Source organism: Maylandia zebra, linkage group LG15 (assembly GCF_041146795.1).
Source record: "Maylandia zebra isolate NMK-2024a linkage group LG15, Mzebra_GT3a, whole genome shotgun sequence".
In the NCBI taxonomy this organism is placed as follows: domain Eukaryota; kingdom Metazoa; phylum Chordata; class Actinopteri; order Cichliformes; family Cichlidae; genus Maylandia; species Maylandia zebra.
The window spans coordinates 6,350,489-6,371,755 of NC_135181.1; the positions used below are offsets into that span (position 1 = coordinate 6,350,489).

Genomic DNA, 21,267 nt, shown 5'->3' on the forward strand with positions numbered 1-21,267 from the left:
ACCTGCCTTTTCATAGGTAATCATATATTTGTGTCTCATTTGTTTAGTTGGCAGAGAAAAGAAATGTAAAATGACTTTTGTAGTGGACTTCTTTGGCTGCTCCCTTCACAGGAGCGCTACATCCTTCCATCTTCTCTGTGGTCTTACTCTTCTCCTCCTGTCTCTCTTATATGCTGTTTTTTAAATATTATTTTTTGGGGTTTTCACATTTTTTAGTGGATAGCAAGTAGAGATGGACAGGAAATTGGGGTGAAGACATGCAGTAAAGGTGCCACAGGTCAGACTCGAACCCAGGCTTTTGCATTCTAGCCACGTGGTGTATGGTTGCCTGCTCACACACTGAGCTAACCCAGCACTCTGATATACTCATTATTAATCTTTTCTTTGATCAATCCCAATGAAAATCTTGACATCTTTAACCCTCTTAAAATCTCCACCTACTCCACCCTGCCTGCACTCTCTCCTTCACCTCTCTTGTGTACAGTCTGTTGCTTTGGATGGTTCCGGGTATTTAATCTCATCCACCATCAATCCCTCTGCTTCTTGCAGCTTCACTGTTACACCTGTATCCCTCTCATACATACACATGTATTCTGTCTCGCTTCTACTGACTTTCATACCTCCACCTCCCCACCTGCTCCCGTAAACTCACTACAGATCACAATGTCGTCTGTGAACATCAGTAGTAGAGTTTTGTAGTGGAATAGAGACTATGACATGAAAAAGTCAATATATCTATTTTATTGAATAATCTAGTGTTAATGGGTAAATTAGGTTTTAGGGGTGTTTGTAGGTACGTTTTAAAGCTCACAAATCTGCACCTGACATAGGATAATTATTCACCTAAATCTGATAAAGAAGTGACCAAGTGGGTTTTTTGTATTTTGTTTTCTTTTAAGTGAACAATTCTTTTCATCTCGGATCTTTAACAAATTTTCAAATCACTCTGAAGGAGCTGCCTCTGTTGTAGTTATAGCACAGTGTGTGGCCGGGCTGATGCCATATTTAGAAAACTATCATCTGTTCAGGCTGGTCCATCTTTAGGGCCACAGAGACTTGATGACCCCTAGAATTCACAGTTTTTTTAGCTGCTGCTGGCATTTGTAGGTCTGAAAAGTTAATTCTGATCAGTAGTGATGGTTTCATGATGGTGTAAAACTTCCTGGCAGGACTGAAGTCAGGTTGCCAAAATACCACCTGGTTTCATCAACCCTCATAGCTCGGCATGAGGTCCACAGGATGAAGCGCTCAGTGAGAACCCAGAGAGTCAGAGATTATTTCTAAGTTTAGAAACCCGCTGGACCTCCAGCTGAGAAGTCACAGAAACAGAACAGATGCTGTACTGGACCCACATGTAGTTGTGTTTAGGTGAAGACCATCTGACTTCCACATCCATGTGTGTGGCAGTAAATCTCGAGCTGTGATGAGCTTCTGTTGTTTGTTGAAAGAGTTATAGCCCAAAATTCTCATCTGTGTCTCTAGTCTAAACAATTTCCAGGATGCAGGATTTAAACAGGCAGTTTCCACTCTCTCTTCCTTTGACAGCTCAGAAACTCATCCGTCCTCCGGTTATATCTGTACAGATGTTCCCAGGCTCTCAGCTTATTACTATAGTTTCCACCTGTGACACTATTTTGCAGCTAGGGAAAAATGCTTTGTCCACAGGAGATGAAAATGATATCTTCCCTTTCCCTTCTACCCAACTTAATGATTTATGAGAAAATTTGACTGAAAAATGCAATCTACCTTTCAACTATGCCTCTTTGGCATCAAATTGTCAGTATATTATACTTAGGTCCATTACCCCAAGTAATATTAAACCCAACTATTTCATGCAGGCTGTGCCTGAAAAAGATTAGGTCTCATGCATGTTTCCAGGCCGAACATTTTCCCCCAGCGCAGCCTTTAAATAGACTCAGTTTCCAGCTTGACAGTTTATCTGCCCACCAACCCCATTGTTAAATATCCACAAATCATACCAGGCTCCAGATCCATTATTGGTCTCCACTGCTTGTCTCTTCATAGACAGCCTTCAAAGGGTTTCCATCGGTTTTCAACCTTTTCTGTCAGTAATGGACCAGTCCCTTCTCCATTGTTAAATATCTACAGATCATCATCCAATTCATTTAAAATTTCCCCTCTGAGTGTTTTTGCAGACTGACTCCAAACTGTGAAACAAAGGAGCAATTTACTGTTCCAGCAAGTCTTCATTAGCCTGTTTGCTTTGCTGCTGAAACAAAGACACTGCAAATGACATGTTATGCACTTATTCTGCTGTTGTGATCGAGTTTTGCCTTCCTTGTGGAGTGGCTGTGCGTGCAGCGTTGACGCAAAAGTATGTGCACCGTGCTTTCGGAAAGACAATTAAAATGCCCGACATCTTAATTAAGTGCAAAATAATAATAAGGTCTCTCTGGGTTGTTTTCAGCTTTTACGCCTTCGCCATCTCTCTGCAGTCAGCCACCGAGTTCAAAGAAGCAGAAATATGCAGGCAGGAAAATCATTTTGAGATCTTGGCTTCATGTTCGGTTTAGTGGTACATAGATGGTTTGTTTGAAGGCCAAAGCCATGGAACATTCCTCGAATAGTCTGCCAGCTACCACTAATGGAATTTAGTTTAATGGACAGCTGAGTGGAGGTAACACAACTACAGCCTGAAATGTGGACAAAGTTTGGGAAAAACATACTGGATTTGCCAGCATATGCGTATAGATGCACATTTATAAAGTGAGCATAAATCAGAACAAAAGCTAACTCTGACCTTCATGACGGCTGTAATAGCATGCATTAGTTTTAATTAGGTGTATCTAACAAACTGGCAACAGGGTGCAGCAATAAAGTCCACTAAGTACTTCTGCACTGCTTGGATAAATGCATCTACTAAACCTCATGCACTTTTTTTAAACAAGCAAGAAATGGAAAGTACATAAAAGCAAACTGAAGGCCGACGCTTTTAGGTGCAATGTGTGTACTGAAGGTGTTCGTAGTGTATCTGACCTGGTTCGGAACAAAAGTGAAACCTCAGGACAGAATGTTTTGTGCGACTGCTAATTTTGGTTTTTATATTCCTGTTTAACTTTGAAAGTGCTGGGAAGGCCTACTATGACTGCAGTGGTGCTGAACGCAGACAGTGTCCGCGAAGCTTGGAAAAGGTGAGGAGATGCCCCACGGGACACAGAGGCCTGCTCTGTGTCGTCAGCACCAGCTATGAAGTCATCAACCGTGGTGTGATAGAACACACATATGAGGTGTTTAAGAAAACTGGGAATTATTTCCACTTTCCAGAGGCGGCTAAATGAGGAAAGCGTTGTTCCCAGAACCTGACGTAGGCGTATGAAAATGTAGCGTGGTCAGACACTGAGTCTGTCATCGCCGCAGATCCTAAAGTTGGTGAGCTCCCAGCTGACATGCTTCTGCTGCCTTGTGATGTCACACAGTAAGAATGAATGAAGCACGAACGTAATGAGGCTATAACGAGCAAGCGGCGACTAGAGTAAAGCTGGACTGTAAGAGGCAGGCCTTGACCTCAAATTACTACACAGGCCACATGATCTTATGTGATGTCATGGCTAAAGTTTAGTCTAATGGTGAGGCTGGATGTGCAAAGGGTTATTTTTTATCTTTATCTACAGTACCTGGCAGTTTTGGTTCACTCTCGTCACTCTGATCAGCATCATAAAATAGCAACTAGCATCCAAACACAGTGGGAAGTTTGACAGCAAGAGTCAGATATGAGGCAGACATAACTGAAGATATGCTAGTTTCACTTAAAGCAGGAGTCGGATGTTGCTAAAGAAATTAAGTGTCATGTAAACCACATTATTTTGGGCTCCCCAAAATTGCACAACAGAAGATTAGAAAAACGTTGCCTGGTCTCACGAGTTTCAATTTCTTGTGTGACATTTGGATTTTTTGCACTCTTTAGAGCCATTAATACCAACTGAGCATCATTTAAACACTACAGCCTACCTGAGTGTTCTTGCTGACTGGGCCCATTAGTTTATGACCACGTTGTACATATCCTCTGATGGCTTCTGATGGCAGAATCCAATAGAGAACACTTTGGTGGGACTGGAGTTTCCCATTATGGATGTAAAGTAACTCTGTGGTCCTATCATGTCAACACGATCCAGAATCTCTGAGGGATGTTTCCAGCACCTAGCTGTGTGGCATGATTTAAAGTTTTTCAGAAGGCAAAGGAGGGTCCAACCTAGTTCTAGCAAAGTAGTTGGTGAGTTATTTAACATCTAACATTCACTCCAACTATAACAATCAAAAGTAAACTAGTGAACTAAACAACAGATTTTTCCACTGTGTAAAATTGTCAGTTAGCATACAGACATGTTTAATAACAGTGGTGCTAAAAAGTACAAAGCTCTCCAGACTCCCCTGTAACACCACCACAGCTCCATTATGGATTCTAACCAACTCTCCGAGGCAAATATCTCAGTCTATACTTAGCCCTGACATATCTGAGCCTGCCACACACAGAGCCATATGTTTCCTTTGGCCACCACAGCCATCACGTCCACACATCCAGATCTGCAAAACAGGGAGAACGCAGCCAGTCGGCCTGCTGTTATTCAGAACGAAAAAAGATTCCTGAAGCTGACAGGCCAAAGTTAGTGAGCGCTCGCTGTGACAGCATCATAACAACATCCAGAAAGATAAGTTTCCTAACCTAGGCCCAGGGTTACGGTGGCTGTCCAGGACACAGCTGACCTTAAACGAAGCAGCATTCATTCATTGTACTTTTGTTACAACTGCAAACATCTTCAAACCACATTTCTAAAAAGCAGCTTAAAAGCCTGTGACGCATGAATCAGCCTGACAGACTCTAGATTACTCCGCACGTCAGATAACAATGTCAGTCAGAGTGTTGTTTGTGGCAGGAGTCTATTTCTCCATCAAGCTGTTTCCTTCAGATATCCCTGAACTTGAATTTAGGTCCTGAGGCTGTAATGACTGACAACACACACACACACACACACACACACACACACACACACACACACACACACACACTGTTTCTGGTCTGTTTAAACAGACCAGAGACTCATACACACACCACACTTTCTCTCACAACTGTGGTCCAGGAGTCCCTACTGTACTGAGCCAGCACAGAGAGAGAACATATCCTTATTAGGAAAAGAGCAGACGCCCTTATATGGGGAAACTTCCTCTGTAGTAACAGCCCAGTCTGCTGGCTTTCTCACTCACATTCTTTCAGCTCCAGGTTTCTCTGGGAGTTTTTCATTTCCGATTCGCTGGCTGGAGCAGGAGCAGGGCGGCCTTTCATAAGAGTCTAGCCTGGTGTGTGATCCCCCCTTTTTTTTTTTGAAAAAAAAAAAAAAAAATACACAAACCTCCGTCTCGGCCCTTTCCTGCAATCTCCACTTTGGGGTTTGATGTAATAAAATAAGCCTGGCCAGGGACATGGCACACCTGGCCTTTCAAGTTTCTCATAGACTAAACCTCATTAGGCAGGTGAGAAGCCTTTGTTCTTCTTGTATTTACCTCATGGGTCTTCGTGGGCCAGGCTGCACTTTCACTGCAGTCAGGATTTGTAATCATCATTTATCCTGACTAAGACCAAATGCAGTCAAAACTTCTTGTCAGATGTGAAACAAAATCTCCGGCCTTTTCAGAATCCTCTGAAAAATGTTGTCTTTCGGGAAGTAAGAAAAGCCGCCTAAGACTCAAATCAACAAACATCCATTTCGGGAAGTGCCACTTGGACTGAGAACATTAGTCTTTGTTCCCTTAATACTTGTCCTGCATACCTTGGCTGAGCTGCTTATTCAGCTCAGGTAACTCAGAAAACTGACCATTAGGATAATGAGCAGGATGTACACTGGATGCATTCTTTTAACTGTTTGATGAATATTGGCCAGGTTGCCAGATAAATTTAGATTTAGCCGTGGTGTAAAAACTTTCTATCTTTTTAAATAACAAAGCAAAAACAGTGACAGTAACTAAGTCACTTTTGCCACTTTTGCCACAATATTAACAGGCTGTGTTTATCACCTGTATAGGTTAGCAAGGTGCATTCAGGGACTCTATGGGTCTGATACCTACTAATTACCACTTACTGGCCCACTCACTCCTAGACATGGATAATGTTAAGTCCTAATGTAGTTGACAAGGGTAAAATAAAAAGTGCCATGCAAAAGTCTTTAACCGTCCTTCATTTCTAGATATTTTGCTAGGAAAATCATAATTAACTCAGCCTGAACTCTCTTAGGCAAACCTTCTTTTCATGTTTGTATTTCAGTAGTCTTCAGGAGTAGTTCTCCAGGCTTCTTAAAATACATTTAAAGCTCTTCTTTGGATGTTGGCTGCCTTTTGTTCTGTTCTCTTTCAAGATGATCCCACAGTGCTTAAAAAATGATGAGGTCTGGACTCCGGGGAAACCAGTCCATCACTGACTGTGTTCCATTGTGTGTTTTTCCATCCAGGTATGCTTTTATTACATTAGCAGTGTGTTTGGGATCACTGTCATGCTGAAAAATGAATCTGTTGACAATCACCTTCCAGATGGTATTGCATGGTGGATCAAAATGCTCTGGGTAAAATGCAATCCCAAATCCTGATAGAGCCTCCACTGTGTTTTACAGATGGCTGTAGACACTCATTGTTGTACTTCTCCTGACCACCTCTGTACATCTTGTTGATTATTTTAATATTTGTTGATTCTTTTTTACCAAAAGCATGAAAATTAGAGACCTTTTTACACTGATTTTCAGTTTGGTTCTTAGGTAACTTGACACTTCTCTGTGTATGATTTCCTTCAGAACCACTTCCACTTCCACTGAGAGCATCTCTGAAGAGTTTTAAATGAATCATGAATGAATCACCAGAAGGGCCATATGCATCTCTTAGGTCCTTTTCCTCAAATTTTGTTAAGAACACACTGCACATCATACCAAGATACGGCAAGTTTTCAGCTACTAGAGCTTTGAGAATCACCTTGTTGGCTAAAAATTTTACTATTTCATGGTTGTCAAACTGTGTTATGTGTGGAATATTTTGCAGATTCAACAATGTAAGAGATGGGACTGAATGATGCATTTTGAAGCTGCTAGTAACAAAGTGCCTGAAGATAGAATATAAAATTGGTTGTCTGTTATGTGTAGACACAACACTGGTTCAGCTATTGAGTTTGGTGCCCTTGTTGTGCTTGTGTATTTTTTCCTCATAAAACAGTCAGGTACAAAGAATGGATTGATAATAGTGAAAAAGCACCCAATCTCCAAAGAACCTTTGAAAGCCCGAAAACCTGTTGTGAAGACTATGCATCCACTATCTTTACTGGCCAGTGAAGCAAAGCAAAGTACAGAAATGTTCACCAGCCTGTTGCAGGGCTAACATAGAGATAAGCAATGATTCACATTCACAGCCAAATTAAAAATCCTAATTAACCTAACCTCATGCACTTCTTTGGGAGGAAGATGGCAGAAAACCTGCAGATCCTGCAGAAAACCCACGCAGACACAGGGAGAACATGCATATATGCAACTCCACACAAAAAGGCCCAGTCCTGTATTGACATTCAGGACCTTCCTGATGTGAGGTGCTCACCACCCCTCCACCATGCTGAACTGCTCTTGGTGTCAGCCTCATGTGGTTATATGTGGAACTGCAGGTTCTGTCACTGACAGTTGCCATTATTAGCACAAAGGGCAAATTTTCAATAATAATAAGCCGGTAATACTTTTAAAAAAATCACAACTTTTACTCATAATCAGTTATTTCTGTACTTTGGAACTGGCACTGTTACTCAAGCAAAGAAACCTCTCTGAGTTGCTCCACATTCGGATGAGTCTCTATCTGCAGAACAAATTCACTGAGAGAGTCTGGAGGGAATCAGGTCAGGTATATCACGTACAGCACATGATGAGGGATTCAGAAACAAAACGCTTCATTCACGGTAATGAGTTCTTAATGATAATGTGTTTAAAAGAGTAGCTAATAATCAAATCTGCAGTCCAGCCACTGATGTCAGTGCACAAGAATGCCGCTGCAGTGTCTCAGAAATAACCACATGGGCATAGAAGACAAAGTCTCTAGACAACAGCTGCCAGGTCTCTGTGCTGGAACAAGCACCTTGACAAATAACCAGCTCAAGTTATTGACTCAAATGAATTTCCTTTCACTAACCGCTTGCTGTTAACGTACTAAAGTACATGCTGTCATGTGCCTTTGAAGCCAGGGCTGAGGAATGCTGTTGTGGGCTTAAAGTTTTAACCACATATTAAACTTCTTGGAGTTTGTTTAATTATTGTATGTTTCTGCTTATGAGCTTCTACCTGTTTTATTTCCACTGTCCTTCGTCCTCATCAAGTTATTTGAGGGTTCACTTTTGAACTGTTGCTGCCTTTCCCCTTTTCTTTCTTTTAGAAAAATTAATATTTATAGGTACTGGCTGTCTGTTTGTGAAGTCAGTCTTTAGGAATTCCCAGTGTGGGGTCTCAGGACTGTAACCAGACTTAACCTCCCAATCCAGATGAAAGGTGCTCTGAGAGAGAGACGGTGTTGTTTGGCCGAGCAGCAGAGCCTTGCCTTCAGACAGCAGGAATGTGGGATGTCTGGAGTGGGGGGCAGGAAGCGAGGAAAGAATGCCAAGTATGTCCATGTTTGTCCAGGGCTGGCTCTCCATTCAGCCCCCAGTGACGTGCTGCGAGGGCCAGCGGGTATAAAGGAGGCTCCACTCTGCAGTCAGAACTCAGATCAACTCTTCTACCGAAGCTAAACTCTAGCTTTCACCAAGAAAGGAAAAATAAAAAAGACAGTGAGCCGGAGCAGCAGTTGGGAACAAGACAAGAGATCAATTTGATCAGAAAAGTTTCTCAAGCTCAAAACTCTGACGCTAAAGGACGACTTTTTCCGAGAAGGTGTTTTTGGAAGAATCTAAATTAATTACTAAAGACAAGAGAAGATGGTTGCTGAGATGAAGAAAATGATTTTGCTGCCTCTGCTGTGCATCATGCTTTCCTACATGGTAAGTCAGAAAAAAATAATTCATTTTAGTGTTTTGGTGTAGGCTTTGGCTTTAGCTGGACTTGAATGGTGAAGCCAGTGCTTTAAACGTGTCTTAAGAGCCAGTGTGTTGGATGTGTGTCTGTGTTTCTAGCACACAACGTGGGCATGATATTTACCAGAGAATGTGTCTGTGTGTGTGCCTGTTTTCAGGCTGCAGGTCAGGAGTGCAGCGGCCAGTGTTCGTGCCCGTCCACCCCTCCTCAGTGCCCCCCAGGTGTCAGCCTGGTGCTGGATGGCTGTGGCTGCTGCAGGGTGTGTGCCAAACAGATGGGGGAGCTCTGCACTGAGAAAGACGTCTGTGACCCGCACAAAGGCCTCTACTGTGACTTCGGAGCTCCCAACAACAGACGCATAGGAGTTTGCACAGGTGTGCCACTCATGGCTGATCTTTTCTATGACGTCTGCAATAAATCCAATGTATGAAGCAAATCATGACCCTTCTCTTGCAAATTCTACTTGACAGCTCGAGACGGAGCCACTTGTGTGTTTGGCGGAACGGTGTACAGGAGTGGAGAGACTTTCCAGAGCAGCTGCAAGTACCAGTGTACCTGTCTGGACGGAGCCATCGGTTGTGTGCCTCTTTGCTCCATGGACATCCGGCTGCCCAGCCCAGACTGCCCCAACCCAAGGCGTGTGAAAGTGCCTGGAAAGTGTTGTGAGGAGTGGGAATGTGGTTCTTCCGACACAAAGGAGAATGAAACTCCCACCACAAAAAGCTTCATGGGCCCTGTTTTATCTGGTAAGTGTCTGTTTTTGAAGAACACAAGGCTACAGCAGGTTACAGCATAATTAGCACAGTTTTTCTAACCCAGCGTTTCCTCCTGTGTTTACAGCATACAGGAAGGAGGAGACCTATGGCCCAGATCCTTTTATGATGAGAGAGAACTGCCTGGTTCAGACGACTGAATGGAGCGCCTGCTCGAAGACATGCGGCCTGGGAGTATCTACCAGGGTCACCAACGATAACCGTGAATGCCGCCTAGAAAAACAGACCCGGCTGTGCATGGTGAGACCATGCGAGTCTCAGCTGGAGCAGAGCATTAGGGTGAGTTCTCGTTAAACAGCACCACACTCGTGACCTTTGGGCATATCAGTAAAAGAAACCCTGCTGAAGTTGCTCTTTCCTCTTTTTTTCCTCCTGTAGAAAGGGAAAAAGTGCATCCGTACTCCGAGAGTCTCCAAACCCATGAAGTTTGAGATCTCTGGCTGCACCACCACCAAGTCCTACAGGCCAAAGTTCTGCGGCGTCTGCCTGGACGGCCGCTGCTGCACCCCACACAGGACCACCACCCTGCCCATGGAGTTCAAATGTCCTGATGGAGAAGTCATGAAGAAGCACATGATGTTCATCAAGTCCTGTGCCTGCCACTACAACTGCCCCGGGGAGAATGACATCTTCGAATCCATGTATTACAAGAAGATGATGGGAGACATGGCGTGAGCCGCTCCTGGACGATAGGCGCTTTTGACTTGAAAACAAACACAACTCCATCTCATTTTGCAGCTCAGTATATATGTTTATCATGTTTTATTTTGCCATTTTCTCATTGTAAAAGTAGCCCAGGCGCTCGTCTTAGTGCCTGTATGTTTTGTACAGCTGATGAACATCAGCCTCATAGACTCAGACAGAGGGTTGCTTAGCAGCTCCAAAAGATCCCTGCACTATAACTTCTTTTTTTTTTGACAAACCTGCTGTCAGGTTTCTGCCCATTTCCCTTGAAAGCCTTTTTACAAACCCGTCCATTTTACTGTGTGCATTTTATACCTTATCTAAACGTTGACCTCCTCTCTAAATGAGGTGTCTAATAAGTCCCTCCACCCTCCCAGTCCAAGACCAGACCTGTAAACTCTAAGCAGCTGTAGAGGGAGCATGCAGTCCACAGCAGGCCAGTGTTTCCCTGTCCAAACAGGTCTGAATGTGTCCTTGTATGTGTGTGTCTGTGTGTGTGCGTGTCTAAATTTTAGCCTTGTCTGTGTGTACGCTTTTCACTGTGCTTACAGAGTAGAGGAAAGGTCAGAGTTTCTGCCCTGGATGAGAAAGCAAGCAGCATGCTGAGTTTAGGGTTAGATAATGGAGTACAGTGGGCTTTGCCACGGCACTGAGAAAAGAAGAAAAAAAACATTTTGACTATTACTGATTCAGGTCAGAAGGAGGGGGAAAAAAGCATCTACAGGAACAAAATGTCTATTTTGTACAAAAATAGAAGAAGAAGAGACTGGAAGAATTGTAATTTCATTCCTTTAAAAAAATACTGATGTATATACTTTGTATATATGTGTACAGTTTAAGTTAATTTAAAAAGCCAAAATGTTTTCTGTGCTTCAAAATGTATCAGTGGTGTATTTTTGGTTATTTTTTACTATTTTATTGAGAAGTGTGACAAAAATGTTACATGTTTGACTTTGTAGCTGGAAATAAAATCTTATATTTTTTATACAAACATGAACTGGTCTGTCTTTAACTTTGATCCGAGACTGAGATCCAGCTCCACAACGGCTTCATTAGCTCTTGGCTTTCAGCCGACATTTGAAAGCACATTTAACCGTAGCTCTGCTAAACTGTTAGGTTTTGACACCATATGAACTCGTGCATCACTCACTCAGAAAAAAAATAGCCTCAGTCATCGGAGCAGGCCTTCAGGCTCAAGTGATTTAAAGAGGCGTTCAACATAAAGGATGTCTTTGTTTAGCTAATTGAAGTAATCTATAAAAATCCCTCCATTTATCTACGACATGGATGCCTTACATATTCGTGCTGGTTTTATGCAACATGGTGCAGTGCAAGCACTCAAGAAAGCTGTGTGTCATGCAATTAAATTATGTACATAAAAGCAGACAAATATAAGAGAGGATGTTTTAAGTTTAATGGCATATGCATTTATTCATGTGTTTTCTAGTTATTTTTGTAACACACATAAAGGAAAATGGAAAAGAGTCCATGCAAACATGACCATTGTGCATTTTAATCATGCTGTTGCGTTTCTCGCCTTTGAAAAAAGAGAGGTAAGAGATGGTCTAATGCTGCCATCTGGTGCCCTTTCACAACCTTAAAAACCCTGAACTATATTTGTAACAGCTGGCTGAATAGTGTAGAGATGCAAAGTTCCAAATATAACTAATACAAAATATCCAGTAAACACTATCCCCATTGTCACTGTTATCTGTGATCTCGGATTATGTTCAGTAACTAAATTTTTCTGTTGAATTTTCTGTGCAAAACCTACCTTCAGATGCAGTATTCAGGCTTTCCAAGACTGCATTTGTCTGACTGTACATGATTCAATTTCGAGTCATGCCTACAGTAGCTATATTTACTCGAGTTGCCAAAGAAAGCAGAACTTTCACATTTTAGTTTCTCCACTGCCCACATTGTGTTCTTGACTCCTTCCAGTCCATGTTTCGCTCGGCAGCTCTTGACATATTGCTGTTAAAATGCAGCATTTAAAAAAAAAAAAAAAACCAGCTAACACTGTATGATAATATCTACTCTAGATATTTTCTTCTTAATAGTAACAACCAAAGAATTTTCATATTGCTGCCAAAACAAAGGTTAAATTGCCCGTTGAAAAAGAATGTGTCAACAGCCTGTGTGTCATGCTGATGATTCATGTTGTCAGCGTTGTCGCCCACAAGCAAGCACAGACTGTATCTACACTTGTAATTTAAGTTTGCAGTGGATCCTATAGGTTTGTGTGGGTTGTGTAGATCAATCTATACAGTGTGATGGTCCTGTAATGACTCTTAATACTCTCCCTTTAATATGTTAATAATAAGCTGACTTTAGAGGCATGAAAAACAGTCACCAAATAGAGAATTCCAGATAAACTATTCAATTTATTGATTTTCTTACATAAATTCAGTACAGATCACACCCCAGACATTAATCCGCTAAAAATCACTTATTGCCTTGGCTTGATTTGCATCAACTGCATCTATGACAATCATCTAAGTCTTCTCTATCTTTAACTTTGTAAGTAAATGCGCATTCCAGAAAGAGCTTTGTACATGTATACATGCCATTACTGTACAACCTCACCTTGTAGGTGTATACCTGGATTTGCCTTAACCTTTCACAATGAATCAGTGCGCACCGTTGAGATAATCTAAAAAGCAGAAGAGATACGTTTACAGAAACAGAGACGTGATTGTCGGAGAAAATGAAGCTGAACAAGTCGCCTTTCTTCGGAAATCTTCTGAAATGTTACGCACGCAAATGCACGGTACGCGCGCACTTGTGTGTTGTTAGTATGCACGTCTAGCTGCAATGTGCATCTACTGTATGCTACTCTATGTGAACGTCACGAGTGAGGCTGCGGCGGTCGGGCCTCCTCAGGAAAAATAGCGGAAAGACAAAAATCTTGTCACACATTCACACGCTCTGTGGAAACCAGGCAGCTGGTAAAGCGGAGGAGGACGAGGAGGCAGAGGAGGTTGCGGTGTCAAACTTTGTTCCAATCTCTCTCTCTCTCCCTCTCTCTCTCCCCCTTTCGATTTCTCTCAGCCTCGCCGCAGCTCATGGAGTTTCTGGGCAACATTTTCAAGCTCTGACTCGATGGCTGCCAGACTTTCAATCTCAGGCTCCTGCAGGTATAATGAGAAGGCAGCGTGTGAGAGAAGGGACACCAGCAGTGCAAACAATCATATTTATTCGTGGCTCGAATGTCCTATCTATTAGAGAGAGCGCAGATAACGTCCAGAATGGCATCCTTTACCTTCAATTTAATAACAACTGTGTTGCAGTTTGCATCCATCAAGGCTATTGCAGTGTAAATAGCTTCCTTTCAAGATATTGCAGGGAGTCAAGCTGTAGGAAGAATCCTGCTTTAGAAGCAAACAGGTAAAACATCCTGAGGAACAATTTCATTGCATTCAGGAAGGATTTCCTTCTTACTTGCTGAGAGAAATCCCTCATATCTAAATATGAATGTATCATTAGACTAGAAACAGCCATACACTGTATATCAAAGATGGATGCAACTCCTAGTTCTAAGAGGAACATTCTGCATTCTTTCTAATGGCCAGCAGGGGGCGACCCCTGTGATTTCAAAAAGAAGTCTGGTTGGGCAGATATCTGATGGAAATCTAGACTTTGGTTCCTTTGATCAAGTTTTCTGATGCATCTGTGGTCTCAATCACTGGTTTCACAGCTTATTGAATGCGACATGATGTTCTTTGGTATACTCTTATAGCTGAACAACACAGAACGGAGATGTCCATCTCTAAGATCTATGGTTTAACTCCCAAAAAGATAATCAAACACTCCTTGTTGTTTTACCCCCAAAATGGAGGGAGTACGTAATCGGTTGTTTGTTTGTCTGTTTGTTAGCAGTCTAGCGTCCACAGTTTTCAAGATTTAATGTTCACATTTTGTTTGATGGAAGACACCCAATAACAGCTTGAGATGATTTCACTTTGGTGAAAGTTATGTCGTAGTCAAGCTCACACCAAATGTAAAAAAAATCAGTATAACTTTAAACATTTTTTTATATCTTGTCTTATCAGCTTTACAACAATATGTTTGGACTCTTTATTTTTCCAGCACGTCACCTTACAATGCCACAGCGATGCTGTAACAGGCTGACGTCACCATGTTGTAATAAAAACATCATAAAACTTTTAAGTAGTTTAAGTATCCTCTTTATGCTCTCGGTGTTCTTGTTTGTGTCATTATTAATTAGCGGTTTTATTGGAGGTTATATAAAAACAATTTCCAGTTTTTATTTTAAGCCAAGTTGTGGCTTGCTATATCTCCTAGGCATGTGGAAAGATTCCTTTAAGCGATTTAGCACTTTTTATTTTTGTTTCTCAGACCGTGAATCTCACAAAAGAAGGGGAACGAGCACCTCTGACTTTCTGCTGGCGCTCCCTTCTTCCTCCAACCCCCTCCTCTCCTCCGGTGCTCTTCGAGCAATCATCTGCAGCTCCTTCTCCTCTGGACTCTTCTGAGCATTTCTTTTCTTCTCCTCCTTTTCCTCCGCTATCTCTTTTGAATGATGAGGCACTTCATGTTGCTCCTCCTTTGTGGCTGCTTTCTTCTTCAGCAGCAAAGGCTTGGTTGCCTTGGTCCACCGCTGTAAGCTCTCCCTGTTCCCTCGCTTTGTCTCCTCCTGACGTCCTTCCTCTTTGCCCTTGTTTTTATGGAAGAGTGAGAGCCTCTTGGTCATCTCTTCCTCTTCATCGGATGTTTCGTCTTTTGATTTCTTTCTGCGTGCGTCTCTCTTCTCATCCGATCCATCATCTGGGAATATGAAAAGAATAAGATTTATTTTTATTATTTTTCTCACTGAAACACCTCTGCTAGGCCGCTGCCAGAAAAGTCTCCACCATCAACAAGATTCCACTTCTTGTAATGAAATATTTCTTGCCAGCTGGCAGCACTGGACCTCAGTAGTGCTAGCAATGCTTTATGGGAATTATCAGCATGGCTGAAGCGATCAGATGACTTGGCTGAAGCTTCATTTTGCAGAATCAGTATCACTATTTCATTGTACTCAAAATAAAACAATTTCTCTGTTGAACATTGCAGAGATAGAACGAGCTGATTGCAGTCTTGATAACTTTAGAGAGTACGGCGAGATGACTGCAGTTGTAACCGAGCGCTTGAATTTTCCAACAGTGAGCTACTCATTCATTCCTGTTGACGAGCTGTCATTTTGCCAGCCGTGCTGGCCTCGCTCCCCTGCGAGTGACGGGGCTGAGATTCATCATGTAGATGGAAGTGCTTCCATCAATCAGCCAGCCCTGAGATAGCAAGCAGTTTCCATTTACAAGGCAGTTTTTGTTTCACCGCTGTCTCTGTCTTAAGATCCTGCTTCTACCATTAATGTTACATCTTTTCATTTGCTTTGAGTGGCCTGTGTTATCAAAATAAAAAACTCGACTGCATCTTTAGATGCCAAACTCTCGATCTCCTTTTCCAATTTCCTTATGCTACTTTTACTTTATAACACATAAATTTCAAAGAAGGACCAGGAAATGTGTGCTTGCCTTTGCTCTCCTCTTCTGAAATCTCCTCTGCTCGCTTCTTGTCATAGCCTTCTTCATCTTCCTCCCTCTTTTCATCCTCGCCCTCCCGCCACTCCTCTGCAGACTCAGAGACGTGGCTTCCCGGGCTTTCATCACTCTCCCGTTTCACCTGCACTTCTTCAGCTTCATTGTCCCCCTGCAACTCGCCGTCTTCCATGCCTGCTTCCTTTTCATCTTTTCCAGCTCCCGTCCTCTTGGACAGGATAGATCGTTCGCCGGGGCCTCCTAAAGCCTCCAACATGGATCGATCTGAAAATAGGGGAGAGTGGGGATTTAATTTACTAGAAGAAATTGATTTTCTAGTGATGTTAAAAGAAGGCGCTTACACAAAAGTACTACAGTTTATTATGGGGTTTATTGTTGTTACCCCCATGTTTTTGATTGACAGTAGGAGGCATATGTAACCCAGACAATTTAAAAAACAAAAAAAACAAAGCCCATTATCTTCTTCTTTGACCACATTCAAATTGCTATTCTTGTTTTTCCTTCCCACCTTACCATTGTGTGATTGACTTTGGTACTAGCACTGATTTAAAAAAAAAAAAAAAAAAAAAAAAAAAAAAATCTAGGTATGCTGTTATGTGGAAGGACGTCATACATGTTCTGATTTATTTCCCTCACAGAGCCTCAGCAGAAGTTAAATCTACCTCAGCACTTTTGATGTGTTTTTAGTGCGACTTTGCTGAAAAACATAAATAATGGAAACTATACATCACTGTCACAGCTGCTGCATTTAACCCACTGATTAGATACGCCATAAAAAATAAGAAGCATAACCACATGATGTATAGGAAGGTCCAGCTCACCAGGGACATCATCTGTAGCCTGAAGGGTCGGTGCTGCTGCTGTAGGCGTATCAGCTCTCCCCCGACCACCTTAAATGAAAATGAGTCGCTCGAGCCTTCCATCATTCTTATCTTCATGCACACGTAAACGAGATGAGTAATCCGTGACTCACCTTGAGCAGCGATCTCCTGCATCTCCTTCAGAAAGTTTTGATGACGAAGGATAGTAACAAGTCGGTCATCTGCACACACACACACACACACATTAAAATGCAAACATAACAGTGAAGAAGAAGAAAAAAAAATAGCAGATAAAAGGCAGGGAATTGATGCTGTAGGGGGTAAATCACAGGTGTACATCTTTCCCTTTTCACTGTTTTCAAAGGATTCAGAGACACGTTTTTGTGGATTCATCAGAGTTAATTGCCCTGGAATTTACTGCTTTCAAAGCAAGAGCACAATTAATCATTTGGCCCACAGAGACTCCCACAGCAGCAAGCGAGCACTTGGACTTTCTGCTGACCCACAAACAGCACTGCATATAGCATGCAGCAGCAGGAGCAAGAGACACTGTACTGTATCATGTTCTTGTATCAATCAGTTATCTCTCTTTTCCTTTTACTCCTCCTCTCCATTCTCCTTTCTTTCCATCCCCTACGGTGGTGTACAGTTTCCCGCTCACAGCACCCGCTCAGTAGCAAACGCTCGATGAGTAAGGCTGTGATCGATTTTTTTTTGTGTGTGTGTGTTTTTTTTTTATACAAGGACGACATCAAGGTAAAACACCATCTATGTAACTGAATCGTCTTTACCGAGTCCTAGTGACCTCTCTGAATAAAACACTCTGCAGCAGACTTTTACCCAGCATTCACTGCATCAATCCATTAACCTTATGATCAGAGCGCTATGCACGCGTTACGAGAGAACGGTGGATTTCTTCTAAAATACAGCACTTTTCCAGCAAGGCCTGGCCTCTTAATCCGCTCTTTTATATGGGAATGACAGCTGTGAGGGTGGGGATGATGATAATAACTGACCAGGGAAATCTGTATAAATCTATAAACAGGGAGCGACCTCTACCAGTGCCCTCGCAAATCGGTAAAGGTTAGAAATGATGTAAACATACATCCATTTGATTTTATTCCCATGGGGCCAAATCAGAAAATATGATATCCCAAGGCATTTAGCATAGTCAGATTAAGAGAGCCATCAGTTTTGTGATGAGCAAGCACTTGGCAACAGAGGGGAAAATACATTATAGCTGATTAGACCCTCAGATTAATGGAATGTAAAACTAAAACCTAAAACACTGCCGCGATGGGGCAATATGAAGGAAACGCACTGTGTTTCTGCAGCATGTTTAAGATATGAGGATGTTAAGAAAAGGTCAGCAGAGAGGATAACACCATCCAACAGTCTGGGAAATGTTTTTATGTGAAAATCAAAGTTTTATTGGTGTTTTTAGATGGGACTAGATAATAGCCAGACTGTGGGTTATCTTACAGTCCTTATGTGTGTGCAGCCTGTGTGCAGTAGAAGAAGCGACATGCTTCAGTTTTAGGTAATATTCTAACACGTAATTGCAAAATCAATTCTTTTTCATTAATAACTCATTTTTTACGTGCATGTTGCCTGTGCTAATTTAAGCTATCAATGTAGTTGTTTGCAGCACTGAGCCATGCTAACAGCCCCTTTTAATAATAAAGGACATTTGATTATGCTCAGTGTTGCCGAACTGTCTTCCTTCTTTTGCTTACCTGTCTTCAGTGTGGCCAAACACTCCTGACTGACAGGCATGGGGTGTGGCCTCGATAGGACATCTGCCAGCGCCTCCACGATGCATTTCATCACCTGTGGATGCACACAATCCAGAATCAGAGGAGAGACAGTCCCCAAATGATCCCAAAAAAAGTGAGAATTACAGTAAAACAAGCTGCTGTTGCAAGCAAGATGAATTAAACTGAATCAAAAGCAGCATATGAGTCTGAGACTCTTTGAATGCAGCTTGTGTGCTAACTTAGCCACTAATTGAAAGATATAAATCTCTTTAGATGAGGGATCAAAATTATTTCAACTCCCATTGCGCCAATACTACATCCATACATAATTTTTCACAATCTTTTTTTTTTTTTTTTTTTTTTTTTAAAAGGTGCCCAGCTTCTTCACAAAAGACCTTTGAAGTGATCCACATTTCCCTTTTGCAGTCTTGTCTCTCCAAACCTTATTCTGGAAAGCTCTCTCTCCCTCCCTCCCTCTCTGTCAGTGGATTTAGCATCCTCAAAATCATGGAGGTCAAGGCTCTCCATTGCTCTCAAATTGCTTTCTATTGATTTTTACAAAGGCAAATGTGGGTTTGCCTCACAATGAAGGTGCTTAAAGCTTTAAATTATTGGGATTAAACATTTCTAATCACTGCGTGCCTTAAGAGTGCAGCTGGAGAGCAGCTAGAAGGCAATGCAGTGGATTTGTATTATTTGTCATACTGACAAGAAGAATATCCCTGAAGTATCGATTTAAGAAGGTTAACACTAACCTGTACTAGTTTCTTTTTTGCTTTTTGCTTTTCTGTTGCTCCAATAAAACTAATATTAGAATAGAAAATGTTACCAAAAACAATAAGAAAATATTTACCTTTACGTCCTCATTCTCCAGCTGACTCGAAGTCACTGGCAATGAAAGGACTGCAAGAGAACAAGAACACAGAGAGAAAAGAAAATCATGCATGTTTATTTGTTCACATGCTTTTCATAATCCCTACAGCTCCTTTGTGTGCGTGTGTGTGTGCGTGTGTGTGTGCGTGTGCGCTTTTCTTTCCTCACTCGCTGTGTTACTACAAGCCTCTGGTTGTTTTAGTAACGAGAATAATTGTGCCAAAGGCGCAGGTGAATTCATTGCAATTAAAGATGCGCTTGTCGCTGTCCTCGGTGCGGAACCCCGGCAGTCACAATACTTAATGCAGATTTCCTTCAACCAACCGTCTGTGTCTTCATATCGCTCAACTTCATCAAGGTTTAGCTGTCTGTTCTTTTTCTTACCGCAGCTAGACAGGATTGTCAAAAGGAACAGTCCTCTCCCGATCATGTTTGGAAACGAGGCGAAGTAGCTCTCCAGGAATAATAAAAAATAGCGAAGCTTTTATCAGAAGGTTAGGTTTCTTCCCTGTAAATCAAAGTCGGTGAATTAGGGACGCATTCTGAACAAAACTTAGCCGCCTTTCGGTATTTCTGGAGAGCTAGATTTTCTGCAGCATCGGTGACCCGACAGCCTCCGTCCTCTCCGGTCTCTCCACCAAGACCTCGCCGCAACAGCACCCTTTTTATAGCGTGAGCTGGAGAGAGGAAATGACATCATCCTGGGACAAATAATTGCTGTTGTACCTGATCATACCTCGCTGGTTGTCAGGGCGTGTGCCAGTTCAGAGTGCCTCAGGTATAAAAGTGAGCATCTCTATCCCCGTGCGCTGTTTGAGCATCGATCATGTTTTTCATCCTTTGTATGGTTTAACTGGAAGCATATGTATTTTTAAATTAATTTTTGGTTGTGTAGACTTTAGCTTTGATTCAAAAGGTTTATGTTATACATTTGATTTTGAAAAAAGCAACAACCGCACAGGACCAAGACACACAACAATGAAAACAGGCTAGGATAAAGGGGGTAGACAGATGGCGGGATTTTAAATAAGTAACAAGGAATATGAAGGGTGATGATCATCATCCTGATACATATGTTTATCCGCACAATTACCACCCACAAAAATATGGATTTATATCTGAACACATACCTATAGCTATATGTATATAAATATATACACCAAGCACTGACATGTGAAGTAAATATTACTGATTATCTCTTCATCATGGCAGCTGTCAGAGAGTAAGTGAACATTTTGTTCTAAAAGTTGATTTCTTAGAAGCAGGAAAAATGTGCAAGTGTAATTATCTGAGGAGTTTGACAAGCTGATGTTCCTGGTCTGCTGTGGTCAGTATCTATCAAAAGTGGTCCAAGGAAGGAACAGTGGTGAGTCAGTGACAGGATTGTGGACGGTCAAGACTCATTAATGCTCATGGGGAACAAAGGTAAGCCCGTGTGGCCAACAGATGAGCTACTGCAGCTCAAACTACCTAAACAGTTAATGTTGGTTCTGATGGTGTCAGAACACACAGTGCATCACAGTTTGTTGCGTATGGAGCTGCATAGCTGCAGACCAGGCAGGATGCCCATACTGCCCCCTGTTCACCAAGGAAAGCACCAACAGTGGACAGATGAATATCAGAACTGGACCATGGAGCAAAAGAAGTCAATCTGATGGTCCGATGAATCACACTTTCTTTTACATCACGTGGGTGGCCGGATGCGTGTACCTCACAGGGGAACACCTGGCACAGGATCCACTGTGGGAAAAAAGCAGGCTTGT

The 21,267-nt window shown here is 42.1% G+C and overlaps 2 protein-coding genes across 2 annotated transcripts; one reads left to right on the forward strand and one right to left on the reverse strand.

Moving 5' to 3' along the window:
- The first annotated feature begins 8,720 nt into the window (after window positions 1-8,720).
- Window positions 8,721-11,483, forward strand: ccn2a (cellular communication network factor 2a). Its single transcript, XM_004542057.5, has 5 exons — window positions 8,721-9,001; window positions 9,193-9,409; window positions 9,506-9,781; window positions 9,876-10,087; window positions 10,187-11,483. The coding sequence occupies exons 1-5, from the start codon at window positions 8,939-8,941 to the stop codon at window positions 10,481-10,483; spliced, it is 1,065 nt and encodes a 354-aa protein (XP_004542114.1). The 5' UTR covers window positions 8,721-8,938; the 3' UTR covers window positions 10,484-11,483.
- Window positions 11,484-12,856: 1,373 nt separating this feature from the next.
- LOC101466091 (uncharacterized) lies at window positions 12,857-20,151 on the reverse strand. The gene is made up of 8 exons (XM_004542056.6): window positions 19,889-20,151; window positions 19,485-19,534; window positions 18,611-18,704; window positions 17,027-17,095; window positions 16,875-16,943; window positions 16,030-16,317; window positions 14,886-15,280; window positions 12,857-13,623 (listed from the first exon to the last, which is right to left on the reverse strand). Exons 1-8 carry the CDS (start codon window positions 19,932-19,934, stop codon window positions 13,540-13,542), a joined length of 1,095 nt encoding a protein of 364 aa, XP_004542113.2. The 5' UTR covers window positions 19,935-20,151; the 3' UTR covers window positions 12,857-13,539.
- Between the last annotated feature and the right edge of the window lie 1,116 nt (window positions 20,152-21,267).

Coding starts and splice junctions, on each gene's coding strand:
- ccn2a (XM_004542057.5), top strand. CDS start 8,939: ATGGTTGCTGAGATGAAGAAAATGATTTTGCTGCCTCTGCTGTGCATC. Junction 9,002..9,192: donor GCATCATGCTTTCCTACATG/GTAAGTCAGAAA, acceptor GCCTGTTTTCAG/GCTGCAGGTCAGGAGTGCAG. Junction 9,782..9,875: donor CATGGGCCCTGTTTTATCTG/GTAAGTGTCTGT, acceptor CTGTGTTTACAG/CATACAGGAAGGAGGAGACC.
- LOC101466091 (XM_004542056.6), bottom strand. CDS start 19,934: ATGATCGGGAGAGGACTGTTCCTTTTGACAATCCTGTCTAGCTGCG. Junction 19,535..19,888: donor GACAATCCTGTCTAGCTGCG/GTAAGAAAAAGA, acceptor GTTCTCTTGCAG/TCCTTTCATTGCCAGTGACT. Junction 15,281..16,029: donor TTCAGAAGAGGAGAGCAAAG/GCAAGCACACAT, acceptor TCATATTCCCAG/ATGATGGATCGGATGAGAAG.